The sequence below is a fragment of the Dromaius novaehollandiae genome, chromosome 15 (genome assembly GCF_036370855.1).
Source record: "Dromaius novaehollandiae isolate bDroNov1 chromosome 15, bDroNov1.hap1, whole genome shotgun sequence".
NCBI classification, from domain to species: domain Eukaryota; kingdom Metazoa; phylum Chordata; class Aves; order Casuariiformes; family Dromaiidae; genus Dromaius; species Dromaius novaehollandiae.
The window spans coordinates 21031832-21052036 of record NC_088112.1 but is presented as its reverse complement, the minus strand read 5'-3'; the positions used below and the strand labels follow the sequence as shown (position 1 = coordinate 21052036).

Here is a 20205-nt window from a genome sequence, read left to right as displayed (position 1 = left end):
GGGTGGAAGAACACAGCCAGCTTCCCCCTTTGTTCTGATTATGTACTTGTGTTGTTGAACCTCATTTTATAATCAAAATGAAATGCTATTTGTGATTTTAGTGTCCTACAGTCATGTGATGCACCTAGGTTACTTTTGCTGGTCTGAATCCTCCCTCAGCTGAAAAAGCATGACATGAAGCTGCACAGTCATCAGTCCTTTACAGGGTATTTTTGTATGAGGTGGTGCCTATGTATAAAAGGATAAAGTAGTATTCTTTCATAATTGTAATTAGCAGCATTTTAATTACATTTGAAGTAATACTTAATGTTCTGCATTATTCCTTATCCCCAACCAAGTTTGGTGGTATGAGTCATCCTCAGAGGAGGTTTAAATCAGCATCTGCCTTCATTCTTGTTGCCTCAGATACTACAGAACTAGTCTTCTTTTGACAGAATTTTGCACAAGAACATGGTTTTGTTTTTTCTTTTGTTTAAGTAGTAACAGTGGAAATGACCTATAGTGTAACATTAGGTGTAAATCATCTTTGAAATGCAACTTTTTATATCCTTTCTTGAAAAGTTTCTATTCAAAGTTGATAACATAATGAAAATAGTTGCCTGCAATGATTGCTTTTAAAAAGTCATTATCATTATTTATTTATTTATTACAAAACCTCTTATTGCATTTTGGTATTTCTCTGTGCTTTCATGATTTAGGAAATAACACTTGATCACTTTAAGCAGTATGAGTTACTGTAACGGAAAAAAATGGTAAGAGTTTAAAGTAGGATATGAAGGACACTTGTCCACTCAAAGAATTCATCTTTGATAAAGAGCTTGATGCCATGCTCTGTATGCCTGATGAACATGTGATGTTTTACTTGTTCATTATTAGTGTAATAAACTGTATGAAAGACTACTGTGTTCAGAGTACCGATTTATCTGTGCTTTTTTATTTCCATAGAGGAACGGGGAGGTTAGATGTAGGGAATTAAAGTCATACTTGAAAATATTCCAGGATTGCTGAGGGGAATGGGGATGTTCTTTCAGCCAGCTGCATTTGTGGCAGGCTTACTCGTTTGCTTTCTGTCCGGACGCTGGCATCAGATAAAGCTAGTTATTTGATTTGTCAAATGTGTGGTGTAAGTGCGTCAACACACGCAGAGGTGGGAGAGGTTAGAGATAGGTGTCATCTGCGCAAAAGTGATGTAGGAGACTGATGATGGTTTTGAGACATCCCAGGAAGAAAGTGGATGAGAACCAAACTAGAATCCTTAATGGGAGGAAGATTATAAGTACTAAGGGTGAGAATTTGGGTTTTAATCAGGAGATAGCCTAGTGCTTTGGAATGGTCAAGAGCCAAATTTGGAGTAAGTCCTTCTGGAAGAACTGGGTAGATGGAGACATTTTCTAAGACTGATAGTAGTTAGCAAGTGGATTCTAGCTTGAAACTCCATCCTTGCATATACTTCATTAAACTGTTATATATATTTTATATGTATGTATGTGTTTGTGCATGCTGGAAGAAACAAGGTATTAGCATTTTTCAGTTAAAGTGGAAGCTGTTTTCCTGCGCAATAGGGAATTTAAGTCCCCTTTTCTTGTGAAATTGTTGTTTTTGTCTGTTTTATTTGGCATTCATTCTAAAGATTCCTTCACAGTTCAGGATTGTATTGTCAACTAACTGCCTAGCAACTATTGTTTAATAATTATATGCGACACTGCTGTTACAGTTGGTTATTAGTGAGATGCTTTCAGTCTCTATAAGTAAGACTAGAAGGTGGGGGTTATTGACTGTTTCCTGGTACCTCCTCACAATACCTGTCCTTTTCTCATCTGCCCTAGCAGCTACCTTGACAGATATGAGACTTTAGACAACTGTAAACTTAACCTTGTTAAGATACTGCTTAAGCTCTTCTTCTCTTGCATTCCTTGTTTCATCCATTACCCAACATACAGCAGTTTCAGCATCAGAGCTCAGGAAAAGCTTCCTTTCATGCTGTACTGTGGGCTTTTTTTTTTTTTAATAATAAAGTAAAACATTCTGTAGATTCCAACCTGACAGAGGTGTAGCCCCACTGACACACAAGAACGTGGGTGGTCGTTGCTTCATTGATTTCCTTATAGATATTTGAATGAGTTGGGGCATGAGTTATGGCTGCTTGTGCTTTAGAAGGGTTTTCTGTTGAACTTAAATGGAAGTAAGCAAGCTGTAATTCAGAAATTGGCTTAAAATTGAAGGAGCAAGACTTGCATTCAGGTAGGATAATGTTGAGTCTTACCTAGTCAATATTTTGACACTGGTGAGGAAAGCCCTGTAAGATATTATTTTTTAAGGTAAGCAGCAGATGAGTAAGTAACAGCTGGTGAAAAGATGATACAACCTTAATTACCCTATTGTCTGGATTTATCAACAGAGTTGGTGTAGTAGGAAAAGAATATACCTCTAATGTGAAAGTGATGACCATAACAAAAGAACAGGAATGGAGGGTTTTGTGTAAAGAAAACCATTTCAGGAAGTTAGAGGGTTTTTTGTATTAACCTTGCTTGTTAATCAAGATAATTCATGTGAACAGGATATTTGGAGGAGATTACTCACAGCAAGATTAGCCCTAGGAAATATATCAAGGGCCTGGAGAAACTTTTGAAGCCAATTATGTGGATGATAGCCTCCTACAGATGTGAGAATTGAACCTTGATGGGAAAAATACGAAGTCTTGAAACATTCAAGATGTCGTTTCATTGAAAACAAATACTTCCCTTTTCCTATCCCCTCCAAGAAATTCACGAGCAGCCCTTCCAAAATCTCCCAAGTGGAGAAAACGGGAATCACTCTCCTACCCACATAGTGCATTTGTTGGCTAAAAACATTTTTTGGGCCAGAAACCTGTAACTGAAAACGGGATTGTTTTGGAAATATGATTGTTCAAGGACGTCTGGCAGGAAGAAAAGGAAGATAAAGCAGACAGTGACTTTTAATGGCATGGAGAAGTGGGTAGGATTGGCAGCTAATCAGGCCACAAACAGTGAGTAGATGGCTCTGGATGTGTCTGACTTACTGTGCTGGGGTGACACTGGTGGCATCGGAGAAACTCAGAACTGCCCGGTGGAGCATTTAGCATTGCTGCAGAGTCAGGTAGTGTGCACGGCTGGCCCAACGGTCTGGTTTGTGTTGTGGTGTCTTTCACGAGAGCTAAAAACATGTTGGTGGCTCGACTGGCCGTGTCTTTCTGTCGTCTTGGGTAAAATTAGACCGAAATTCTTGGTTCAAGAAAATTGTCATTATAAGAACAACTCCATTTTTGCATTTTAAACAGTGGCTTGGGATGAAATTATTTTAGCTTAATTTATATTAATATTAAAAGATTGTCCACAAAGATGTTGTGTAATTCGCTGTGATTGTGGATAGTGTTTCAGTCTATTCTGCGTGACAATATGGGAAGTGCAGGAAGTCCTGTGCGTTCACAGGACTATCAGTGTTGGTAAATAAAAATACAGGATTAGAGACTCGCAATTTACACTATTTAAATTTCCTATATTTTTAGAAATCTTAAAATTTTCATGTATTTAATTTTGTTTCCAAATATACCTTGGTCTGGTTTTACATGATATATTCAGTTCTACTTCTGTATTACTTTTTTTCTGAAAACTCTCCTGAATTTGTGCAGTTCAGTGAAAAAGTAAGTCAGAACCTCAGACCTGTTCCATTCCCAGCCTCTGAGAGTGAAATCTGTACAGACGTTTCCTGCCACTGATCTTCTCTTCCAATTTAACTTTCTTAAATACTGCTTTCTGTTAGATTGTACCTGCTTTGTCCTAGAGTTGCTTAGTTTGTGCTTTCTTTTCTTTCACATTCCAGTCGCAGTCTCTGCTGCGTGAGAGTCCCCTGATAGCCATAGTGCGGAATATATTCTCTTTCTCCATCAGGCCCCAAGGTTTAGATAAATATGCATGCTTTGTGCACTGCTGGCATACGCTGAACTTAATTTTTGACAGATCTGCAGTTGCTGCTAAGTTTCAGAATTGTGACGCTCATTGAAACAGTTGTAATTTAAATCTCTTAAGCTTTTGTGACTGTTGCAAAGGTTTTGGGAAAGAAACTACATCAATATGTGTTCACTTCTCACTTGAAAGCTCTTTGCAACTAACTGTCCTAGAATTATTTTTCTGCTTTCAGAAAGACAGCTTAAGGCTTATGTCCCAGTGCTTATCAAGACTAGATAGATTTTCTGCTCACCATTAGGGAAAAAGAGATAATTCAATGCATCTGTGGTTCTAGATGAGATGCTGTTTCTCTGAAAACTTCTGTAAGTGGTTGCTGTAAATTTAGCATTGCCTGGTATCCAATGAGTAAATTAAAACTAAAATACAAGCTGAAAATGCTACTAATGAATGTATTTTGTAAAATTAATTCATTCATATGTGTTTGCTTATATTCTTCAGGCAGTGCTTATACTATAAAGGAAATATCCACTGAGAAACGAACGTGGCCGAAAAAAGGCAACGTACCAGTGGCAGAGTGTATGGCCTGGTTTGCCGAAGCGCAGGACTTCTTATTAGAAGTACTGCTGTTGATTTTAAAGACTAGGAAGGTGTTAAAAACTAAGAGCAGCATGTGGTGCATCTTTTTGGACATGGAATAATGCTGTAAGAAAGCCAAAGGAGTTAGTAGTGAGGAAAGAAGACTATGTTTAGATAGACCTGTCACAACTACGTGATCAAATAGTCCTGTCCACAGTTCCTCCCTTAGCAATTTCCTTTTGCTCTGTTCGTCGTTTCGTATAACAGCTGTCCTTTAGTGCTTTTATAGAGTGCAGGGGTACAGTTTGGGACACAGAAGTAGCTTTTTATGAGCTAAACAAAACAAATGTGAGAGAGGTGAAATTGGAAGCCAAAGGTAATGTGCAGTTTGTCTACATCTAAAGTGTAATTTTATTAAGGCAAAGTCACATGGGCTAGAATAAAGTTGCATAGCTTCACAGAAAATAGTAGGTAAGATACAGACTGCCTCAAAGTGGCATCTTTTTCGAGGAAAAAGTAATTACTATAGGTATCTTGAGTCTGCAGTCTGCAAATAATGTGTCGTGTATGCAGCCTCCAACTTCAGCCCCAATTAAAACTTTCAGCAAGCTTGAGAGAAACTTGCTAAATTTTACTGTTTTTGAGAGCTAATGCAAAAATTGTTTTGATGACTGAGCATTAAATGAAATTGGTATTTTACATTCAGCCTTAAATCGTGCAGTTTCAGGATTCCCTTAAACACTTTTCTGAGGGAGTTAAGCATTCTAATATTTTATAATTAAATTACTCTGAAATGCTCAGGACTTAGTGTATAGTATCTAGAAAAACCTGCCACCTTCATTTGCCAACTTTTGAAAATAACACACACATGAAGAAAAACCACTTTGGCCTTTATTAACCCTTGCTCATCTGTTGGATTATCCATTAAAAATGAAGTATTTAGATCCTTATTTGTCACTCCATTTTTTCCTTTGGAAGGGATACAAGAGAGCAAGTTGGATTCTTTGAAACTTTTGCTCTGGAGTCCTGCAGCTTTCCTCCGTCTAGTTGTGCTGTTTTGCAGGCAGAGTGCTGACGGGGCTCTGCGGTAGCTGGAAATGCAGTGGGAAACGCTAATCTTTCATTGCCTGCTATCTCTGCGAGGGTTTCTGACGTAGCAGAGCACAGCCTCTCGTTCTGTGTGCTTTCAAAGTCGAGTTAGAGATTTCACAGCAACTCAGTTTCTCAGGCGATTGTAGAGCTGAGAAAAATCTGGAAAAATTAAGACCTCCATGCAGATGCCCAGAGACAGGGTCCCCCCGCCCCACTTTATTCCCTGGCTAGTGGCAAGGAAATTAAGCTTAAAGTTACTTTGTTTTAGACTATTTAAGTTGGTGTTTAATAATACAAGTGGCTGTTCCAAGACATTCATAATGTATAGGATATCTGGTGCTAACTTGAGAAGGTGATGGAGGGTTTTGTCTTGGATCTGAGAGTGGCTGCATTGCAGTAATGTCCTGGGTGGGTACGGGAACGGCTGTTTTGTGCAAGAGGCACGCTTTTGAGGAGAATAAAAATGAAATGCTTTTCAAATGAAGGTTGAGCTCTGACTTGTGGAGAAAAACTACTTTTATTTAAGAACCTAACAGCAAAGAACACTTCCATCTCATATGCAGCTTGTATCTTCCAGGGCAAAGCGTGCACTTGTGTGAGAAATGCTTTTGCATTTGAGAAATCCATTCGGGTTACGGGCTGAGATGATTGAACGTATGGGGTCACTGCGTTCCCTTTGCAACAGCAAAAAGTACAGTTCGTCCTCATTTTTGTGTGTTTTTTTTCTTTTTGAAAGCTGTTTGACAGGCAAACAGGCAGTTTGAGAGGCAAAAGTATATTCATAAAAACAAAACAGTTGCAGAAAATTATAAGCCCTGTTTGTTAGACTGATGTACTGGTATATCAGTGTCCTACCCCAGTCCTGTGTCGAATGCAATGCAGAGTAGCACTGCGGATAGTTTTCAGTGATTGTTGATAAGCTATTGGCAATATTGATGCCCACTTACACAGCCAGTATAATTTTACGATTTTGTAGTTCCTGGACAATAGAGAAGAAATTTTTAAAGTGCCTGGCATCTCTTCGTTGAAGGATTTGATGCACCAAATATCTGAAAATACTCTTTCAGGATGTAACAGGATATTGTAAACTTTGCCAGCTACAGAGTGTTCAAGCAGTTAACATGGTCTTCAGTCTAAATCTCCATCTGTGTTTATAGGCTCAAAGTTCCTCAGGACAAGCTCTGTATGGTTTTTCTTTCTTTCTTTTTTTAATCTTTGAAGTATCTACTATGTTTTGAGAATTGCATATGAAAAATAGTTAGTGATGAAGAACTTCAACACCCTGGTATTGACAGATGTCAGTGGTAATATGGCTGCCATTCCTTAAACTCATAATTCTTGAAATTCCTGATGTATTTTAGGACCAAATACCTAAGTAATTTAACAGCTCAGTATTAAGCATTTGTGAACATCTGTGTATAGAAAACTAAATGTTTGTGTACGCTCTGTTTTAAAGAAATAAATTATTATGTTCAAAGTATTTTTTTTGGAGGACTTTGAAGGCAGCTTACTTTGTAAAAGCAAGGTTTGCTGTAACAGTCTGTGCCTTACGTTATGGAAGTTGTAAAGCTTTTTCTCGTGAAACCTAAGGTTATGTTAAAATGCCAGCACTTTGGGGAGTGGGCAGGAGTTTGAAACTGAAGTATTCTCAAATATCAAAGGCTCTATCCAGAGTAATTTTGGTCAGTGAAGTTCTCAGTTAAGTCAAGCCTCTGTGTAACTGCTTGCAGCTTTGAGATTTTAGGGTTCTGGTTCTAGTCGTGAATGGTTGTATCTGTATTAGCAAATCATGCAGTGGAAAAGGAGCATATGTACAAAGCGAAACAGTTGATACTAATAACCACGTTACGTGTAGTTCTGGGGTTTTACTTTTCAGTAGCTCTAGTCTGATCCCGTGGGCTGGACGCCCATTAGTGGTTGATGTATGTTATAATGCTGGTTTAACTTGCATTCCTTTCTCATATGAAATGTTTGCTTAAGCATTTTTAATTGCAAATAGCAGTGAATCTGGAGGAAAACAAGGTTTCTTACAAATGAGGCATACATAAATCAAGGAAAAACAAAGCCTTCTTTAATATATGGAAGGCATTTTTCCTGTGACAGTGTTGCAAGCCAGTGACTAAGTGTCTGCAAATTAATGATGCAGATGTAATAGATGGATATTAAGTGACAGGCACACATGATAAAATTATAAAATTAAAAATGCAGTCAGGTTTACGGTACTGACTCTTCTGGGCTTCAGAGAGTGAGAAACTGTAGAATAACTATGTCAAATCTAAGACCCTGTAAAAATAATTTTGAATAAATATCTGCAACAATCAAAGTTTCCTGTTTTTAAATCTATTGTGAATAGTGAAAACTGTGATGCCTGGATCACATGCTGTATGGAGAAAGCAGGAAAGAAGACCTGAAAGTTTTAGCAATCAGTTGTTTAGTGTAAGTGCCTTTAGGTGTTTTTAGGTGTCCTGAAGGTAGTAGCTTTTTGAAGTGAATCAGCTGAAGCACATCTGCTTGACTTTAGCCTTTCTTCCTCTCATTTTATTGCTTTTTGTAATATATTCTTTAGAGGATTTTTTTTCATATTTTTAAACAACTCATGGTATGCTCACAATGACAGTACAAGAACCAACATAGACAGAAGTCAAGTTTAAGGCTAAATTTTAGAGAAGAGCTTGCTGGGAGAATGAAGGGTGGATGTGGAGTTAAGGGAATTCTGATAAAAATGCTGTGCACAAAGAAATAGTTCAGAGTTCTTGAAATTTCTGTCTATTTGTTTTTACAAAGCATGTATTGTGCCTAATTAACACTTACTAATGTGTTCTTGTCAACAGTGAAATCCATTGTGAATGTTTTTGAATATCTGCAAATAATAATAATCTTACAGAAGAGTATGCTTTATGTTTAAGCTTTCTATAATAGGCTGTGATAAGAGGTGCAGAGTAAATTAAAAATCACGACGCTACTATAGTGTTAGAGTTTTTAACACAATAGCTTTCATTAGTTTCTCCCTCTTTTTGGAGGGGAGGGGTAGATATTGTAATATGCACCACTGTGAATTATTTTTATTACTGAAAAGATAAAAGGGACTGTTTGTCTCATTCTTTTTGTGTGTTTTTTCTTCTATGCCACTCTAGTTTTGGCAAGCAGTCTGGAGGAAAACGGGGATGCGAATGTATCATACTGGAGCCTTCAGAAATGATTGTGGTAAGACAGATTTTTTTTCGAATGTATTTAAATCTATTGCAAGTTTCAGCAGATTCTTTCGGTGTCTTGTAGCAGAAAGCTTATTGTAAAGTATTTTATAAAAACTGCAGCAAAATTGCCTTGACTTCAATTATACTTAGGGCTACTTTTGTAACAACAATAGTTATGTAAATTTAATCTAGATGGGTAATGATGATGAGGACGATTGTCATTCTTTCTAAAATAATGTTTACTTCTCGAGTTTCAGAGACATATCAGCTACAGCTGACTTAAGTATTCCTGAGTCAGGCAACAGTAGTGTGCTGTCTTCAATATTTACATGCACACACACGTCCACACACTCCATTGCATTGTTTTTTGCTAGACATGCCAGCAGTGCTGGGGCTGGTGGGAAAGGCACTCTTAGCTTTTGCAGTTCCACCTAGCGTGAAGACTTTTAGGTGAGAGAAGGTTCCTTCTACTTTAAAGGAAATTCTGTGGGAAATTTCTATGGAAATTCTTTAGAATACATGCTAATATTGCCAAGTTCCTATGTGCTTACAGATTATAATTCAGTTCTCCCTAGCTTGATGTACATATACTATGAGCAGCTGGAATATTAGGATTGCTTTTTCCATAGTGCATGCCTACGTTGTATTCTAGCAGAGTGCGACTGGTCGTACTTGTGACTCAGGAAGGTCTCTATCAGCTTGGACCTTATATGCTGCTGCTGACAAAGCTGGGACAAAAATGTTCATTGTAGTGAGAAGCAGCATGCCTACTAAGTTGGCTCAGCTCTCCAAACTGCTATTGATTTAGCTTCCTTATATCTGGATATGGTACTATTAAAACTAGTATTTGATGGTGTCTCTTACTGAGTATGTGAATATTCCGCTTCTATGAGAAGTTAATTTGGTTCTCACGGTATAGTAACAGCAGCGGCCATCACAGATGTCCAGTATTTAGTACATTTGCAGTCCTGTGTGCCTGCCTTTTTGTGCAGTGCCAGTCTGATTCTGCTCACTGGCTTTGATAGCATCAGTAATATTCTTCGCTGCAGCAGATAGTTTTAAGCTACAGTCTGCCATGTTGTGAAGCTAATACCATAAAATCAAAAATGTACCTTAAGCATACCATATCATGTAGCGTTTTGTTAGTCCACCTCAACTATTCGCCCCATTTTAAACTAGGCGTAGAAAATGGGTTTGGGCAGCATGCTGCAATAGTTACCATACCGTGAGGAACCACTTGCGGGACTATCGGGGAGGTCTCTTACCTGTGTTGTCATGAGCTGGTTTTTGACAGTTATGTGTTTAGGTACAAATAGATCTGTCTGCCTCCTGCAGCACCAGCTTGAGAGCTTTGAGACTACGTTGCAGTTGATGCTGGCTCCTGTGAAGCAGACAGCTATGGGACTTCAGTGCTCTCTGCTGATGCAGACATGGCCTTTAACAAGCAGTGCTGCATAACGGGGCGGATTCATAGAGTGAAACCGTTGGTGCTGAGGATCCAGTGTCCATGTCCCTTTTGTTTCAGGACGTTTTGCCTCGGACTAGTCTAATCTAGCCCCATGTATTGAATGCCTGTTAATGGCTGGGAGCAAGGTAAATGTGCTTCTGGGGTGTATCTTCCAGCTTAATTTTATCCAAAGGGGAATCCAGTTTGTGCTCTCAGATACTGCTTTGCAGTGTGAATCATAGCATTGCAAGCTGAGAAAATCAAGAGTTTTGCTTCAAATGCACACTCCAAACTAAACTGCTAATATAGATGCAGTCAGAGGTGATGAACAGATTAATAAACAGCTGAAATGTTCATGAGTTACCTAGGATTTCTTTTCAAACAATTGACCGCATTTTGAAACAGTTTGGTTTCACTGAGAATGGTGCAACTATTGATTTCAGTGCAATAGACTTGTGTTTAAGCTCTTGCAGAGTGCTTGGAGGCTTTCCTGTTTGCAGGCTCCTGGAACACTTCTGTTTTTCCTGCCCACCATTATTCTTTCATGGCATGAAGCTTTCCTTGGGCTTCCTGCCTAGCTATGGTAAGCAGCTTTTTGGCTGTCAATTTTGTGTGCAACTCTTATTCGAGCATTTTGCAATACAGTTATGGGCTGAAGAGTGATTTGGTCGGAGCTGTAATTTTCATCAAACGTGACAATAAGGATGGTGACCACCTAGCAGCTTTATTGGAAGGGCTTTGTCTGGAAGGCCTGGATTTTAGACAGAAACAAAAACCAGCCTCACAGTCATGTTTCACTTGACTTGATATTTTCTTTTCCTTGCTCTGCATTAGTCCAGATATTTCAGGTATAATCTTTTTCCCCGAGAGCTGAAGTAAGGAGTTTTCTAGGTCTTTCCATTATATTTCACCTCAAATGTTAGGATCTCTCCTGACTTCAGTTATTTATAGTGATGTGGAAGAAACTAATATTCTGAAGTGGCTGTCATGAAGCTAGTCAAATAGAGAAATAGGCTTTAAAGACCTCAAAACCTAGTGAAAGCTTCTGTCCAGAGATATGAAACAGTACTGCAAGCCTTCTGGTCAAAGTCCCTTCGGGGTCACGTGCACTAAAATCCCCAGCTGCCGTTGAACCAAGCGTGCCTGGAGGAGGGAGTCTGCTGAGGGCACAGCTCCTATGTGCAGGTCGCTAAGCTTTCCCTCCTGCGAGCACCAGATTACGAGAACACTATCCCATACACTGGGGTGATTGTTAAATTTAAATTAAATTTTATAGAATTACTTTATATAGAATTACTTTATAAATACTTCCCCTCTTCTCAGTTTACAAAATGTGGAAGTATGACATATCTGTCTGAATGTTGTTGAATGGGTGCTTAGTCTACAGCAATCAGATGTATATTAGGTGTTGCACAATGCTAGTGGAAGTAAGCTTTGCATAGAGAGCTCACAGTCCAATTCAGGTATTACATCACGGAATGGATGCAATTATGAAAAGACAGATTTTATAAGATAAAAGCGAGATTTAATTTGGGCTGTGATGGTGATTTCATCATGAGGACCATTATATTTTCAGGCAGCATCCAGTACCAGCTTCTAGATCAAGTTATCTTTTTACTTTTGTCAGTATTAAATGCTGCAGACAAAAATAGATGAAAAGGTCTTTAGATACATGAGCGACTTTCAGGATAGCAGCTCATGTCATTGCCTGCTACTGCATTAGTATGGGCGAAAAGAAAAGAAGAGCCTGGCAGGCCGTTAGTAAGAGTGCGAGAAGCCTATCCCCATCTTCTGCCTTGAGGGATGCCACAGGACTGCTCTGGCAGCGATAGGTGCAGCTATGCCCCATGCACATGCCACAAGCATGCGAATGCCCCGGGCACTCCTGGCTGTCACTGCTTCTTCACACTCTTGCCTGATGACGGCCGCTACCTAGGACTTGGTGTGCTGCGTGCGGGAATGTCCACTGCCGCAGGTGAGCTGAGCCTCGCGCTTCCGATGCTCCGGGGACCTCATGTCACATAATGACAAACGTTAATTTACCTGATCACTTAGAGCTTTTGTGTCTCTGTAATCCTTTAAAGTTCAAGTAACCAAAAGGAAAATTTGGCCTGTTTCTAAACAAGTAACAGCTATAGACTAACTTCACTTAGAAACCAGCTATACGACTCTTAAATAATATTTATACAATTAGTATTATAATCACTAATGGACCTGGTATGTTGTTTTCTACGAAAATGTGATAGAGCTGTGATGCTGCTGTTTGAAGTGGGACCAGCCTGAAGTGCACGTGGAAAGTATGTGAACTTCCTTACAGTGCGAGCTGGTGACTCACTCGCTACAAGTTGTTTTGCAAGTTTATATGAAATATATTCCATGGGCAAAAGCTATGTAAAATTGTAAAAATTCTTGGGAAATACCAAAGTTCTTGTTAGATTTTATTGCCACTATTGTAAAAAATACATAAAGATACATGTAGGAGTAGCTTCTCTGCAGAATGTGCTATGACCTTATCAAAATATTTTATGAAGAACCTAGAGGGGTGTGTGTGTGCAACTTGAGCAGCTAAAACACTGAGGATTTTTGGAGAGCAATGCACTGTCAGAGTCAGAAGGAGAAGCCAGTGTTTTCAGTGTCAAGATCTCAGAAGTCATGAGTTAAGCCTTAACACAATGAGATTAAAAAAAACCAAAAAAACTTTCCATTGACTTGTGTGTCATTTGAATGAAACACTTTTAAACCTAGTAGTTGTTGCTGGAAACAAACATGCAGCTTGACGAACTGTCTTCTGTGCTTCAAACCTCTTTCTTGAGTTTTCTGTAACTAAATTCCACTTAAGAGTATAGAGACACTTGAAAATATTTTCAGTTCTTTTCTGGACCTTCAGTGTATTTTTCTCCAGGAAAGTCAAAACCAGAAGTTGGAGAGTTGTTTCTTCATTATTTTGAAATTCATATTTTACAGGTAAATGTGGCTAAAGCAACTACTTACTGTCATTTTTCTTTGTAGGGCTTCAAATGGGGAGAGAAAAGGGCATTAGTCTGGTGGCATGCATATTGCCAATGGCTTGCTCTGACACCAAGTGTATAAGTTTCATTTCCCTGGTTAATTCTTATTAATTTCTTTTAATTTCTTTAATTTCTGTGCCCCCCCCACCAGGAGATAAGTTTTTTAATTTGCAGCATACTGATTGAGGTGTAATATATGATGAATATTTATCTTCAAGCAAAAGAATTAGCCACTTTAACATAATGCACAATAGTTTACTGATTTCACTGCATATATATATGGAAAATAGGATTTTTTTTCATTCTCTTTCTCCCTTTGCTTTTAGAATGTAAATCAGTTTCATAATGGGAATCCCCTGGGAACTGACCCATTTTGAAAGCCATAAAATGTGGTCAGCTTAAGTTAATGAGGATGACAGTATGTGAACAGGCCTTGTAGCTCATATTTTGGAGGCTGAACAATATATTGAATTAGTAGGCCTGTTTATCATTTAAGTCCATAGCCCAAAATTGCAGCATATTTCAATGTATTGAAGTCTCTCTTCTGTTTTTCCTTGCTGCTTTTATTTTCTTCTGTAGATTCAAGCAGAAGATTTCCGAAGAGCAGCATAATGTTTGGAGATGAAAATATTTCATTGCCAATGTTGAGCATAGAGTGAAATTGAGGAGAATCGTATGATCCTCCTCGCTTTTACATGGCAGCGTGTGTTGTGGCTGAAGCTGTTCGTACAGAAGGATTCTGCAGATGCCAATATTCACGATTAATAAAACACCCTTGATAAGGAACTAGCCAGTTAATATGTCATTCCAGGCTTTTTGTTACATACTGAAGTACTGAGAAGCCTGTTGGGGCAGCAGTTCACCAGGATGGGGAAAAGGTGTGTCCTGTAGGGATGCAAGGCTGTGGGTGGCCTAGGAGGTCCAGCGCAGTTCCTCGCTGTTGCACCTGCGTTTTGGCATCCCCTCCACTTTAACTTAGGGCCCTGCCAGAGCAGGATGCACAAAGCAAAACAGGCCAGTTTAAAAGTGAGGCCTTTCAGCATTGCTTGCTGTCTGTTAACTGTGCTATTTTGATATATGCTTGTGGTGACTCTTACTCATTTTTGCATATGTTTATGATCACTCTATCATGGTGAAGGCAGGATTGCACATTACTGAATAAGAACTAAGGCATCTTTTTGCTTTCCATGCCTTCTCAGATCTTGTCTAAGTATGAAAAGCCGGATTGCATTTCTGCTTTACCAGATACTAAATTTAGTTTTTCTACGTGATGGATCTCTTGCTACTCACAAGCATTGTTTGTTAGTCTGCAGTATCCATGTTCTAATCCTGTGGTAGCAATTCAGCTGTAGAGCTTGGGAGGTCAAAACATTTTTTCTTGTGTTTTGAAAGTATTAGACATTCTCCAGTCTCTAATTTTTAAGCAGTTACTGACCCATAGCGTTAAAACTTTACCTCATAAACCCCCAAAACATTAAGAATATTGCACAGTTGAGTTGTAGATCATATATAGACTATTGCATTTCCAATACCTGAATGAAATTTCATTTCCAGAGTTCAAGTTATCTTACTCAGGGTTGACCTGTCTGAGTGTACCGAATTAACAAATCTTTAATTACAAAAGGTCAGTGTTGTTTTGCAGTAAAAGTTGGGGCCTCCTAGTCTTCCTTCCACTTCTCTCTTCCTCTCTTTCTTTAGCTTGCCTGATTTCCCAGGCCTACTTGTTCTCTTTTTCTCTCCTTACCTCCCTTGTCCATGCTTGTGTACGTTATCTTGGTGCTCGTCTGTATTTGTCGTCTACTTACCATGCTCCTACCCTTTTTCTCCTTTCTCCTCTACTCCTGCTTTTTTCTTCTTTTTTCCTCCTTTTTCATCTGCCCGTAATCTTCTCCACTTGCCTCTTCCATCTGACCTGGCAGCATGTTTTTTCCTCTCCAGCCAGATGCTCCCCATGCCTGGGGCCCTAGAAGAGGTCTCCCCTGGCTCCAAAGCCTGGGGCCTCCAGTCGGCATCCACGGAGAGGCTTAACTTCACTGTGGCAGCGTCTGTCCTGCCCAGGGTGTTGAGGAGACCGAGTATGATCTCTACCAACAGGATTTTCAAGAGAGTGAGCTTGTAGATAGTCAGCAGTCTCTGGCAAGTGTGTACGAGCTGGTGTGTTACAGGAGCATCTACGTTGACAGCAGGCACGCTCCTGACGCCCACGGCTGCTCTGCCCGTCCAGTACAGCCAGCACGCTCGGCAGCACGGGACGCTGGTGTTTCTCTTTTCTGCTTTTTCAGAGGCTGAAGATATGTTTTTGTGAAAAGTTCAAGAGTAAATGCAGCCAGAGCTGACACCTTTATGGAGAATGGTAGCACTGTTTGTTGGTTAAAACCAACCAAAAACGTGGCTGAATAACGAGAGATGCCACGGAGCCCTGGACTGTCGATGTCGCTGCCTGTACTGCTGGTGTAAGTCATGAGTTTAAATGATCTGATGGTCAGCTGGACTCAAAATGCTGATTAAATGCTTTCAAAAAATTAGTTAGCAGACCACAAATGAAAGCTCATATAACAGGGGACAAGTACGGATTTTGAGACCTCTGCAGCTTTTGCTGATATTGGAATGGATTCAGTAGGAAATAACACCACTTACATGTTTTAATAGTACGCTTCAAATTGTGTAGCATAAAGGTCTTTTTCTGTGTGTGTGTGTTTTTCTTTTTTTGTCAGTTATACAGTAGTGGTATTAACTGAAGGAAGCAGGTGGTCTCAGTTTCTTAGTTTCCACTAGCAGTTGGTTGTTTTGCCTTTGTGCTAACAAATAATATATTTATGTTCACTTCTTAGTTTTCAGTTAGAATTGTGGAAGAAAAATAGCTTCATCTTATAGTAAATGTTTGTTTCACCATTGTCTTAAAAATATGAGGGTCTTCAGCATTGAAATAGTAAACGTCTTGCCTTTCCAGAGAGCCTCCGGTTTCCAGGTTAGTTTGTTCTGTTGGAGGAGCTCAGCACTTGTCCCAAAGAAAAAGGAAGTAATGCATTTTTTTTAAGTAGTTCTCCTTACTGTAGCGCACACATACAGAAAAGTAAAAAGGAAATCGCCATGATTTCTGTTATTTGAGTAGCTCTAAGAAACCAGACTTAACTACTTGAAGGAAATGTTCTGTATAATTCAAGAGCAACATTACTGCTAACTAATCCATATTTTATGGTAGGCGAAGAAGGGCTTCAGTGCCCAAAGTCTGATTACTTTTTATGATGATACTAAATGTATACTATTTTATTTTGTCCACCCACGTGCCTTGCATTTTCCACATCTTTACACCATCATGCGTGCTGCAATACTGCTGCTAGATAGTGTCTGCTGCTCGTTGTCCTGGGCCTTTGCAAATATATCGTAAAATTGTAGTGAAGCGTGGTTCTTGCTTGCTAGTGGGACTCGGCTTTGCTGCTTTCCTTTTGATGAAGCAGTGATGGGAGGTTAGCTTTTCTTTCTTAACTAGTGTATTTTTAAGCTGTGTTGTCACCCTATGTTCTTCTCTATGGAATTGAAAATAACCAAGAAAGCTCTGCATCTTCCTCTGACCTCAGATAGACCTATCTGTTTGGAGAAGGCAATATAGAAAGTAGTGTGATTGCTGCTTCTGTGAATGGTTTAGGTATTTGTCATTATGCTTGTTACTCTCTGTTAATTCTTTCTGGTTTTTGTGCTTTTATACCTTTTGAATTTGAGTTTTGAGCCAGCTTATCCAAGTATCTTAGATTAGGGCTACATGAGACAATACAGAACAGAGGTTCTTTTCCTATTTCAGTACAAATATCTTATGTTTATGGTTTTTAACTGAGATGAAAAAAAAAAATCTCTTAGGATGGTAGAAACCCCTGTACAGTAAACATATTGCAGAGAAGCTTCTTGCCTGGCTGCAGCCTGTTTGTATGCACGTCTGCTCTGTTTCCTGCTAGGATATATTTTTCCAACACATCAGAAGGAAATGTGGAAGGATGGGACTGCTTTTTATAGAAAAAAGGAATTGGAACTAGCCAGATAAGTGTTTCATGTTGACTTTTACTAACAAGATAAACTTACCTCACTTTTAATGTTTAGTCATGAATAAAACTGAACATCAACATGACAAATTCCAGTCATTTCTTTATAATCTGTTGGAAGTGATTGGAAATAAGTATGGCATAGATGAAGTAGGACTGAGAGTTATCTATAAATAGCTAGGACATTTAAAGTTGTTTGGCTGTGACTGGTACTAGGAACATCTTATGTTTAAAAAAAATATATTACACAAAAAGTACAATGTAATTCAGAGGCTTTACCAGATTGTAAGTATTCAAAAAAATGTAATTTTTGAGTTGAAGATATCCTTGAAATGAGCAGCATATGCATCTCTTGCTGTAGAGTCGGTGTGGGTGCAAAAGGGTTTCTGCTGGTAAGTGACATTGTTCAGAGGATACGTGTGCGCTTTTTTATTTAAAAAAAAAAAAAAAACAAAAAAAAAAAAAACCCGTTTCCTGGAAGGAAACTGTGGCCTCTAGCTCATTGTAATAGCATAGTTCTGAGACATGTAGCACTGGTTTTCTGAAGCTTTTGTAGTCTGTTTCTCAAGAAAAACTCAACTGTTGTGAACTTATGTTAGCTCCTTCCTCATGAGCTTAATAAGACTCCATCGGCTTTCGGTGATATGGAAGAACTGGATGTTTAACCAGGAGCCTGAACATGTGTTTCAGGTTGAGAACTCCAAAGACAATGAGGAAAGCATCCTGCAGAGAGAGGTGCCCCTGCGGCAGTCGCGCCGAAGGTTCAGGAAGATCAACCAGCGGGGGGAACGGCAGACCATCACCGACAACGTCGATGCCAGCAGTTACCTCTCGGTGAGTGCGGGCGCTGGTGGGCGTCTTCAGCGTCTCAGGTCTGTGCTGCTGGCTGCTTTGAGTATAAAAGAAAAGCTGATGGGCTGAACCAGTTGGTTTGCTGTATTGGTAAATATTTTCTTCTTCTTGGGGAGCAAGAGAGTGCTATGGCTTTGAACACCTTTGGAGGTAGTGAAGAACCAAGCACTATGCTGAAAAAGAGGTGTTTGGCTTATGGTTTTTCAGTTGAGCATTGCAGTGATGAAACTTCCATGTTTGCTGGTCAGAAACTTTCATTCTTGGTTAGTGTTTTTGTTACAGTTTTATCTGAAATTCTCTTAAGATGTAGCGTTTTTTTTCTTTTTCCCCCCTTAGTAAGGTTAGGCTGTGTTGAAATTGAGTCAATCACAGATTTGGTTCAGTGCAGTATTAACACTATCTTGATACTTTACCTCATGTTTACTTAAAAATAGCAGAATGTTAATTCAAGCATTCAAAGGAGTAATGGCAACTCATTTGCTGCTCTTAAATAACATCACAAGCTCCACAGTCTGTACTGCGCAAAGGCACGTATAGCTGTGGTTTTCAGGCCACAGTGCTTTTATGAAGGTTTCTTTTTGCCGTTAATTATTTTTTGCACATAAACTTCCTGTTAGTAGCAGGATACATATGTGCTTTAGACAAATTATTTCAATGAAAATAATTGTTACAGGTATTTGCCTTGAAAATCAAAGGCTAAAACATGATATTAACTTTGAAATATATAAACCTTGAGTAGCCTTCATACCCAGAAGAGCAACCCCTACCCCCCCAAAACTTAATTTCCCCCCTTTATTTCCCCTCTGTCCCCTTCATCTCCCCAAGAGCTACAAAACCTCTCCTAGTTGCTATACTTCAAAATATCTGAAGCGTGCAGTTAGTTCAAGGCTTAAAATTTTCCTCTGTTTCAGAATAAACTGTTATTTTTTTGCATGTTGTTAATTGATGGAATGCAGGAGGCGATTTTAGACCTCCCACAACATTAGCATTTCTGGCAGTAAAGGTTATAGGCATTTGTCGTCCTAAGCAGAAAGGCTCTCAGTGCTGTAACAGGACATGAATATGCTTCTTGAAGTTTAACATCCTCTGCCATCTCATTTCAAGAGCTGTCACATGTGTTGGTGTTTTATCATTAGTGTGTAATCTGAATTAGTTACTGAAGAAATGAGATACTATATCCTCAAGCTTTGGGCAGTCATGCATCAGACTTCATTGGGAATTAAATTCCAACCTCTGTATGACAAAATCTCTTATCTCTTCTCCACCCCTCCACCCCAGCCTTGGTATTTCTGTAGCATTGAATAAACACTCAGAGTAATTCGTAGCCTTCAGGTCTTTGGAGCAATTGATAGGGGAGGAGAGTCTCGGGAGCGGCTGAGGCTGATGTTAGCTGCGCCTCTCGTCTTTGGAAGCTTCGCTCTGAGAACTAGCACGTCGCGTGGCTTTTTACTGATTTCGGAGATTGTCAGTTATCGACGCAAGGTGTCAGTGGGGTACACTTGCCGATTGTGATTAGTCAACAGATTATGTCCTTGTTAGGATTTTTCTTCATGTTAATTTATTTCTACGTGTTAACCACCACCGGGAGCGTGTGCCTGTTTCTGCGTGTATAGTTTCTTGTTACGAATAGGACACTCTGCTCAGGTTTATGAGTATATATAATTTGATCAGCATTTGATGGGAAGTGATATAAACTTTGTAAATCAACAGTGTGTTCCTAAATCTGTTTTTATATCAGGGATATATAAAAAGCATCCTATTAACAATGCTAGGCATTTTCCTAGGCGAGCGAATGCTAAGTGGCGAGGAGTAAACAACCCCATTTCTGATGACAAATCTGCAAGCTGTTTGGCTCTCAGCTGTCTGAATTGCAATACCAGTCCTTTCTTTGCAGACTGTGTAAGCTCCTAATTGGAAAGCGTCATACTCGCAGCACTTTGTGTAGTGAAAAGTAATTTGTAACTCAACAGATGACTAAGAAATCAAAACAAGATAACCAGCTGCCTATTTGACAAGTAAACAAAAATGGGTGCATGTATTTTTCCATATTCCATCGTAATCTGGTAAAATAATCAA

At 39.2% G+C, this 20205-nt stretch overlaps 1 protein-coding gene across 8 annotated transcripts in view; it reads left to right on the top strand.

Annotated features, from left to right (window-relative positions):
• Positions 1-20205, top strand: part of RAPGEF6 (Rap guanine nucleotide exchange factor 6) — a 136934-nt gene that overhangs the window by 34590 nt on the left and 82139 nt on the right. For 7 of the 8 annotated variants that reach the window (XM_064521149.1, XM_064521143.1, XM_064521144.1 and 4 more), the window contains 2 exons: positions 8729-8798; positions 17968-18111. In XM_064521149.1, coding sequence (XP_064377219.1) covers positions 8729-8798; positions 17968-18111 — 214 coding nt within the window. Of the gene's footprint in view, positions 1-8728; positions 8799-10123; positions 10382-17967; positions 18112-20205 lie in introns of all 8 variants that reach the window. The other variant, XM_064521148.1, reaches the window with a different exon arrangement.